We start from the raw sequence: 9,897 nt of genomic DNA on the forward strand, positions 1-9,897 counted from the left end.
CAGCTCTACTCCACCCTCCACACATATCACACTATTGTACAGCTCTACTCCACCCTCCACACATATCACACTATTGTACAGCTCTACTCCACCCTCCACACGTATCACACTGTTGTACAGCTCTACTCCACCCTCCTCCACACATATCACACTGTTGTACAGCTCTACTCCACCCTCCCTCCACACATATCACACTGTTGTACAGCTCTACTCCACCCTCCACACATATCACACTGTTGTACAGCTCTACTCCACCCTCCTCCACACATATCACACTGTTGTACAGCTCTACTCCACCCTCCACACATATCACACTATTGTACAGCTCTACTCCACCCTCCACACATATCACTCTATTGTACAGCTCTACTCCACCCTCCACCACACATATCACACTGTTGTACAGCTCTACTCCACCCTCCCCCACACATATCACCTATTGTACAGCTCTACTCCACCTCCCCACACATATCACACTATTGTACAGCTCTACTCCAACCCTCCTCCACACATATCACACTGTTGTACAGCTCTACTCCACCCTCCCCCACACATATCACACTATTGTACAGCTCTACTCCACCCTCCTCCACACATATCACACTATTGTACAGCTCTACTCCACCCTCCTCCACACATATCACACTGTTGTACAGCTCTACTCCACCCTCCACACATATCACACTGTTGTACAGCTCTACTCCACCCTCCTCCACACATATCACACTGTTGTACAGCTCTACTCCACCCTCCTCCACACATATCACACTGTTGTACAGCTCTACTCCACCATCCTCCACACATATCACACTGTTGTACAGCTCTACTCCACCCTCCTCCACACATATCACACTATTGTACAGCTCTACTCCACCCTCCACACATATCACACTGTTGTACAGCTCTACTCCACCTTCCCCCACACATATCACACTGTTGTACAGCTCTACTCCTCCCTCCTCCACACATATCACACTGTGTTACAGCTCTACTCCACCCTCCCCCACACATATCACACTGTTGTACAGCTCTACTCCACCCTCCTCCACACATATCACACTGTTGTACAGCTCTACTCCACCCTCCTCCACACATATCACACTGTTGTACAGCTCTACTCCGCACTCCCCCACACATATCACACTGTTGTACAGCTCTACTCCACCCTCCACACATATCACACTGTTGTACAGCTCTACTCCACCCTCCTCCACACATATCACACTGTTGTACAGCTGTACTCCACCCTCCACACATATCACACTGTTGTACAGCTCTACTCCACCCTCCCCCACACATATCACACTATTGTACAGCTCTACTCCACCCTCCTCCACACATATCACACTGTTGTACAGCTCTACTCCACCCTCCACACATATCACACTGTTGTACAGCTCTACTCCACCCTCCACACATATCACACTGTTGTACAGCTGTACTCCACCCTCCACACATATCACACTGTTGTACAGCTCTACTCCACCCTCCTCCACACATATCACACTGTTGTACACCTCTACTCCACCCTCCACACATATCACACTGTTGTACAGCTCTACTCCACCCTCCTCCACACATATCACACTGTTGTACAGCTCTACTCCACCCTCCCCCACACATATCACACTGTTGTACAGCTCTACTCCACCCTCCCCCACACATATCACACTGTTGTACAGCTCTACTCCACCCTCCACACATATCACACTGTTGTACAGCTCTACTCCACCCTCCACACATATCACACTGTTGTACAGCTCTACTCCTCCCTCCTCCACACATATCACACTGTTGTACAGCTCTACTCCACCCTCCTCCACACATATCACACTGTTGTACAGCTCTACTCCACCCTCCTCCACACATATCACACTGTTGTACAGCTCTACTCCACCCTCCCCCACACATATCACACTGTTGTACAGCTCTACTCCACCCTCCCCCACACATATCACACTGTTGTACAGCTCTACTCCACCCTCCACACATATCACACTGTTGTACAGCTCTACTCCATCCTCCTCCACACATATCACACTGTTGTACAGCTCTACTCCACCCTCCCCCACACATATCACACTGTTGTACAGCTCTACTCCACCCTCCCCCACACATATCACACTGTTGTACAGCTCTACTCCACCCTCCCCCACACATATCACACTATTGTACAGCTCTACTCCACCCTCCTCCACACATATCACACTGTTGTACAGCTCTACTCCACCCTCCTCCACACATATCACACTGTTGTACAGCTCTACTCCACCCTCCTCCACACATATCACACTGTTGTACAGCTCTACTCCACCGTCCTCCACACATATCACACTATTGTACAGCTCTACTCCACCCTCCACACATATCACACTGTTGTACAGTTCTACTCCACCCTCCCCCACACATATCACACTATTGTACAGCTCTACTCCACCCTCCACACATATCACACTGTTGTACAGCTCTACTCCACCCTCCTCCACACATATCACACTGTTGTACAGCTCTACTTCCACCCTCCTCCACACATATCACACTGTTGTACAGCTCTACTCCACCCTCCTCCACACATATCACACTATTGTACAGCTCTACTCCACCCTCCCCCACACATATCACACTGTTGTACTGCTCTACTCCACCCTCCCCCACACATATCACTCTATTGTACAGCTCTACTCCACCCTACACACATATCACACTGTTGTACAGCTCTACTCCACCCTCCCCCACACATATCACACTGTTGTACAGCTCTACTCCACCCTCCTCCACACATATCACACTGTTGTACAGCTCTACTCCACCCTCCTCCACACATATCACACTGTTGTACAGCTCTACTCCACCCTCCCCCACACATATCACACTGTTGTACAGCTCTACTCCACCCTCCCCCACACATATCACACTGTTGTACAGCTCTACTCCACCGTCCTCCACACATATCACACTATTGTACAGCTCTACTCCAACCTCCCCCACACATATCACACTATTGTACAGCTCTACTCCACCCTCCACACATATCACACTGTTGTACAGCTCTACTCCACCTTCCCCCACACATATCACACTGTTGTACAGCTCTACTCCTCCCTCCTCCACACATATCACACTGTTGTACAGCTCTACTCCACCCTCCCCCACACATATCACACTGTTGTACAGCTCTACTCCACCCTCCTCCACACATATCACACTGTTGTACAGCTCTACTCCACCCTCCTCCACACATATCACACTGTTGTACAGCTCTACTCCGCACTCCCCCACACATATCACACTGTTGTACAGCTCTACTCCACCCTCCACACATATCACACTGTTGTACAGCTCTACTCCACCCTCCTCCACACATATCACACTGTTGTACAGCTGTACTCCACCCTCCACACATATCACACTGTTGTACAGCTCTACTCCACCCTCCCCCACACATATCACACTATTGTACAGCTCTACTCCACCCTCCTCCACACATATCACACTGTTGTACAGCTCTACTCCACCCTCCACACATATCACACTGTTGTACAGCTCTACTCCACCCTCCACACATATCACACTGTTGTACAGCTGTACTCCACCCTCCACACATATCACACTGTTGTACAGCTCTACTCCACCCTCCTCCACACATATCACACTGTTGTACACCTCTACTCCACCCTCCACACATATCACACTGTTGTACAGCTCTACTCCACCCTCCTCCACACATATCACACTGTTGTACAGCTCTACTCCACCCTCCCCCACACATATCACACTGTTGTACAGCTCTACTCCACCCTCCCCCCACACATATCACACTGTTGTACAGCTCTACTCCACCCTCCCCCACACATATCACACTGTTGTACAGCTCTACTCCACCCTCCTCCACACATATCACACTGTTGTACAGCTCTACTCCACCCTCCCCCACACATATCACACTGTTGTACAGCTCTACTCCTCCCTCCACACATATCACACTGTTGTACACCTCTACTCCACCCTCCACACATATCACACTGTTGTACAGCTCTACTCCACCCTCCTCCACACATATCACACTGTTGTACAGCTCTACTCCACCCTCCCCCACACATATCACACTGTTGTACAGCTCTACTCCACCCTCCCCCACACATATCACACTGTTGTACAGCTCTACTCCACCCTCCCCCACACATATCACACTGTTGTACAGCTCTACTCCACCCTCCCCCACACATATCACACTGTTGTACAGCTCTACTCCACCCTCCTCCACACATATCACACTATTGTACAGCTCTACTCCACCCTCCTCCACACATATCACACTATTGTACAGCTCTACTCCACCCTCCCCCACACATATCACACTGTTGTACAGCTCTACTCCTCCCTCCTCCACACATATCACACTGTTGTACACCTCTACTCCGCCCTCCACACATATCACACTATTGTACAGCTCTACTCCACCCTCCTCCACACATATCACACTGTTGTACAGCTCTACTCCACCCTCCTCCACACATATCACACTGTTGTACAGCTCTACTCCACCCTCCCCCACACATATCACACTGTTGTACAGCTCTACTCCACCCTCCTCCACACATATCACACTATTGTACAGCTCTACTCCACCTTCCTCCACACATATCACACTGTTGTACAGCTCTACTCCACCCTCCACACATATCACACTATTGTACAGCTCTACTCCACCCTCCCCCACACATATCACACTGTTGTACAGCTCTACTCCACCCTCCCCCACACATATCACACTGTTGTACAGCTCTACTCCTCCCTCCTCCACACATATCACACTGTTGTACAGCTCTACTCCTCCCTCCTCCACACATATCACACTATTGTACAGCTCTACTCCACCCTCCACACATATCACACTATTGTACCGCTCTACTCCACCCTCCACACATATCACACTGTTGTACAGCTCTACTCCACCCTCCCCCACACATATCACACTGTTGTACAGCTCTACTCCACCCTCCCCCACACATATCACACTGTTGTACAGCTCTACTCCACCCTCCCCCACACATATCACACTGTTGTACAGCTCTACTCCACCCTCCCCCACACATATCACACTGTTGTACAGCTCTACTCCACCCTCCACACATATCACACTGTTGTACAGCTCTACTCCACCCTCCCACACTAATATCACACTGTTGTACAGCTCTACTCCTCCCTCCTCCACACATATCACACTGTTGTACAGCTCTACTCCACCCTCCTCCACACATATCACACTGTTGTACAGCTCTACTCCACCCTCCTCCACACATATCACACTGTTGTACAGCTCTACTCCACCCTCCCCCACACATATCACACTGTTGTACAGCTCTACTCCACCCTCCCCCACACATATCACACTGTTGTACAGCTCTACTCCACCCTCCACACATATCACACTGTTGTACAGCTCTACTCCATCCTCCTCCACACATATCACACTGTTGTACAGCTCTACTCCACCCTCCCCCACACATATCACACTGTTGTACAGCTCTACTCCACCCTCCCCCACACATATCACACTGTTGTACAGCTCTACTCCACCCTCCCCCACACATATCACACTATTGTACAGCTCTACTCCACCCTCCTCCACACATATCACACTGTTGTACAGCTCTACTCCACCCTCCTCCACACATATCACACTGTTGTACAGCTCTACTCCACCCTCCTCCACACATATCACACTGTTGTACAGCTCTACTCCACCGTCCTCCACACATATCACACTATTGTACAGCTCTACTCCACCCTCCACACATATCACACTGTTGTACAGCTCTACTCCACCCTCCCCCACACATATCACACTATTGTACAGCTCTACTCCACCCTCCACACATATCACACTGTTGTACAGCTCTACTCCACCCTCCTCCACACATATCACACTGTTGTACAGCTCTACTCCACCCTCCTCCACACATATCACACTGTTGTACAGCTCTACTCCACCCTCCTCCACACATATCACACTATTGTACAGCTCTACTCCACCCTCCCCCACACATATCACACTGTTGTACTGCTCTACTCCACCCTCCCCCACACATATCACTCTATTGTACAGCTCTACTCCACCCTACACACATATCACACTGTTGTACAGCTCTACTCCACCCTCCCCCACACATATCACACTGTTGTACAGCTCTACTCCACCCTCCTCCACACATATCACACTGTTGTACAGCTCTACTCCACCCTCCTCCACACATATCACACTGTTGTACAGCTCTACTCCACCCTCCCCCACACATATCACACTGTTGTACAGCTCTACTCCACCCTCCCCCACACATATCACACTGTTGTACAGCTCTACTCCACCGTCCTCCACACATATCACACTGTTGTACAGCTCTACTCCACCCTCCTCCACACATATCACACTGTTGTACAGCTCTACTCCACCCTCCCCCACACATATCACACTGTTGTACAGCTCTACTCCACCCTCCACACACATATCACACTGTTGTACAGCTCTACTCCACCCTCCCCCACACATATCACACTGTTGTACAGCTCTACTCCACCCTCCTCCACACATATCACACTGTTGTACTGCTCTACTCCACCCTCCCCCACACATATCACACTGTTGTACAGCTCTACTCCTCCCTCCCCCACACATATCACACTGTTGTACAGCTCTACTCCACCCTCCCCCACACATATCACACTGTTGTACAGCTCTACTCCATCCTCCTCCACACATATCACACTGTTGTACAGCTCTACTCCATCCTCCTCCACACATATCACACTGTTGTACAGCTCTACTCCACCCTCCTCCACACATATCACACTGTTGTACAGCTCTACTCCGCCCTCCTCCACACATATCACACTGTTGTACAGCTCTACTCCACCCTCCACACATATCACACTGTTGTACACCTCTACTCCACCCTCCACACATATCACACTGTTGTACTGCTCTACTCCACCCTCCCCCACACATATCACACTGTTGTACAGCTCTTCTCCACCCTCCACACATATCACACTGTTGTACAGCTCTACTCCACCCTCCTCCACACATATCACACTGTTGTACAGCTCTACTCCACCCTCCACACATATCACACTGTTGTACAGCTCTACTCCTCCCTCCTCCACACATATCACACTGTTGTACAGCTCTACTCCGCCCTCCTCCACACATATCACACTGTTGTACAGCTCTACTCCACCCTCCTCCACACATATCACACTGTTGTACAGCTCTACTCCTCCCTCCACACATATCACACTGTTGTACACCTCTACTCCACCCTCCACACATATCACACTGTTGTACTGCTCTACTCCACCCTCCCCCACACATATCACACTGTTGTACAGCTCTACTCCTCCCTCCCCCACACATATCACACTGTTGTACAGCTCTACTCCACCCTCCCCCACACATATCACACTGTTGTACAGCTCTACTGCATTCTCTTTTTCCCAGTTCTGAAGCTGTGGCTCCACTCTGTTTCAGGCTGCACACGATCATGGACTCTGACCGGGTGCTGGTGATGCATGCTGGGAAAGTGGCAGAGTTCGACTCCCCTAGAATCCTGAGCAGCAACAGAGATTCACACTTCTACCGGCTAATACACAGCGCCAACTCAGAATGATGATGGACAGCGCCGTGACAATACTGCACTGCTATGAGGCAGTACCGGCAGCGCAACACTACTGATTAGGATGTGCAGCGGTGACAGTACTGCTAATGATGTGCAGCGGTGACAGTACTGCTAATGATGTGCAGCGGTGACAGTACTGCTAATGATGTGCAGCGGTGACAGTACTGCTAATGATGTGCAGCGGTGACAGTACTGCTAATGATGTGCAGCGGTGACAGTACGGGTTTGACAATGGCAGTACAGATGGATAAATGTGACGCTGTGTGGTGGGGACAGTACAGGTGACGCTGTGTGGTGGGGACAGTACAGGTGACGCTGTGTGGTGGGGACAGTACAGGTGACGCTGTGTGGTGGGGACAGTACAGGTGACGCTGTGTGGTGGGGACAGTACAGGTGACGCTGTGTGGTGGGGACAGTACAGGTGACGCTGTGTGGTGGGGACAGTACAGGTGACGCTGTGTGGTGGGGACAGTACAGGTGACGCTGTGTGGTGGGGACAGTACAGGTGACGCTGTGTGGTGGGGACAGTACAGGTGACGCTGTGTGGTGGGGACAGTACAGGTGACGCTGTGTGGTGGGGACAGTACAGGTGACGCTGTGTGGTGGGGACAGTACAGGTGACGCTGTGTGGTGGGGACAGTACAGGTGACGCTGTGTGGTGGGGACAGTACAGGTGACGCTGTGTGGTGGGGACAGTACAGGTGACGCCGTGTGGTGGGATCAGTACAGGTGACGCCGTGTGGTGGGATCAGTACAGGTGACGCCGTGTGGTGGGATCAGTACAGGTGACGCCGTGTGGTGGGATCAGTACAGGTGACGCCGTGTGGTGGGGACAGTACAGGTGACGCCGTGTGGTGGGGACAGTACAGGTGACGCCGTGTGGTGGGGACAGTACAGGTGACGCCGTGTGGTGGGGACAGTACAGGTGACGCCGTGTGGTGGGGACAGTACAGGTGACGCCGTGTGGTGGGGACAGTACAGGTGACGCCGTGTGGTGGGGACAGTACAGGTGACGCTGTGTGGTGGGGACAGTACGGGTGACGCTGTGTGGTGGAGTAGGTACAGGCGGTATAATATTTGTGTGTCTGATATTTCCTGCTGCACGTTATCTCTCAGGGAGGGGCTTCTCTGCTCTTTTAACGGTGTAAATATTGTTGATTCTTATAAACATTGTTATGACGGTCTCTGCTGTCGTGTACCAATCGTGTCTTATATAAGGCACCAAGGAATTTACAGCTAGCCCCTCCATCAGTCCTAGACCACCAGGGAATATACAGCTAGCCCCTCCATCAGTCCTAGACCACCAGGGAATATACAGCTAGCCCCTCCATCAGTCCTAGACCACCAGGGAGTTTACAGCTAGCCCCTCTATCAATCCTAGACCACCAGGGAATTCACAGCTAACCCCTCCATCAGTCCTAGACCACCAAGGAATATACAGCTAACCCCGTCATCAATCCTAGACCACCAGGGAATTCACAGCTAACCCCTCCATCAGTCCTAGACCACCAGGGAATATACAACTGACCCCTCCATTAGTCCTAGACCACCAGGGAATATACAGCTAGCCCCTCCATCAGTCCTAGACCACCAAGGAATATACAGCTAACCCCGTCATCAATCCTAGACCACCAGGGAGTTTACAGCTAACCCCTCCATCAGTCCTAGACCACCAGGGAATATACAACTGACCCCTCCATTAGTCCTAGACCACCAGGGAATATACAGCTAACCCCTCCACTAGTCCTAGACCACCAGGAAATGTATAATTAACCCATCCACAGTACCAGACAACCAGGCAGTTTACAACTAATTTATTTTTCGACTCATAGACCATCAGGAGATTTTCAAATAACCCCTCCATCAATCCTAGACCACCAGAGAGTTTACAGCTAACCCCTCCACCAGTCGTAGATCACCAAGGGACTTTCAACTTACCACTCCACCAATCCTAGACTACCAGGGAGTTTACAGCTAACCCCTCCATCAATCTTAGACCACCAGGAATTTACAACTAACCCCTCCACCAGTACTAAAGCACCAGGGAATTTACAACTAACCCCTCTACCAGTACTAGAGCACCAGGGAATTTACAGCTAACCTCTCCATCAATCCTTGACCACCATGGAATTTATAGCTAACCACTTCTCAGGTCTTAGACCTCCAGGGAATTTACAACTAACCGCTCTTGCAATCCTTAGACCACCAGGGAATTTACAGC

At 50.7% G+C, this 9,897-nt stretch overlaps 1 protein-coding gene across 1 annotated transcript in view; it reads left to right on the top strand.

Moving 5' to 3' along the window:
• The window catches only part of ABCC10 (ATP binding cassette subfamily C member 10), a 30,642-nt gene extending 21,782 nt beyond the window's left edge, over positions 1-8,860 (top strand). The window contains 1 exon segment of the mRNA XM_044291338.1: positions 7,529-8,860. Coding sequence (XP_044147273.1) covers positions 7,529-7,667 — 139 coding nt within the window. The 3' untranslated portion in view covers positions 7,668-8,860.
• The last annotated feature ends 1,037 nt before the right edge of the window (positions 8,861-9,897 follow it).

Source organism: Bufo gargarizans, chromosome 4 (assembly GCF_014858855.1).
Source record: "Bufo gargarizans isolate SCDJY-AF-19 chromosome 4, ASM1485885v1, whole genome shotgun sequence".
In the NCBI taxonomy this organism is placed as follows: Eukaryota; Metazoa; Chordata; class Amphibia; order Anura; family Bufonidae; genus Bufo; species Bufo gargarizans.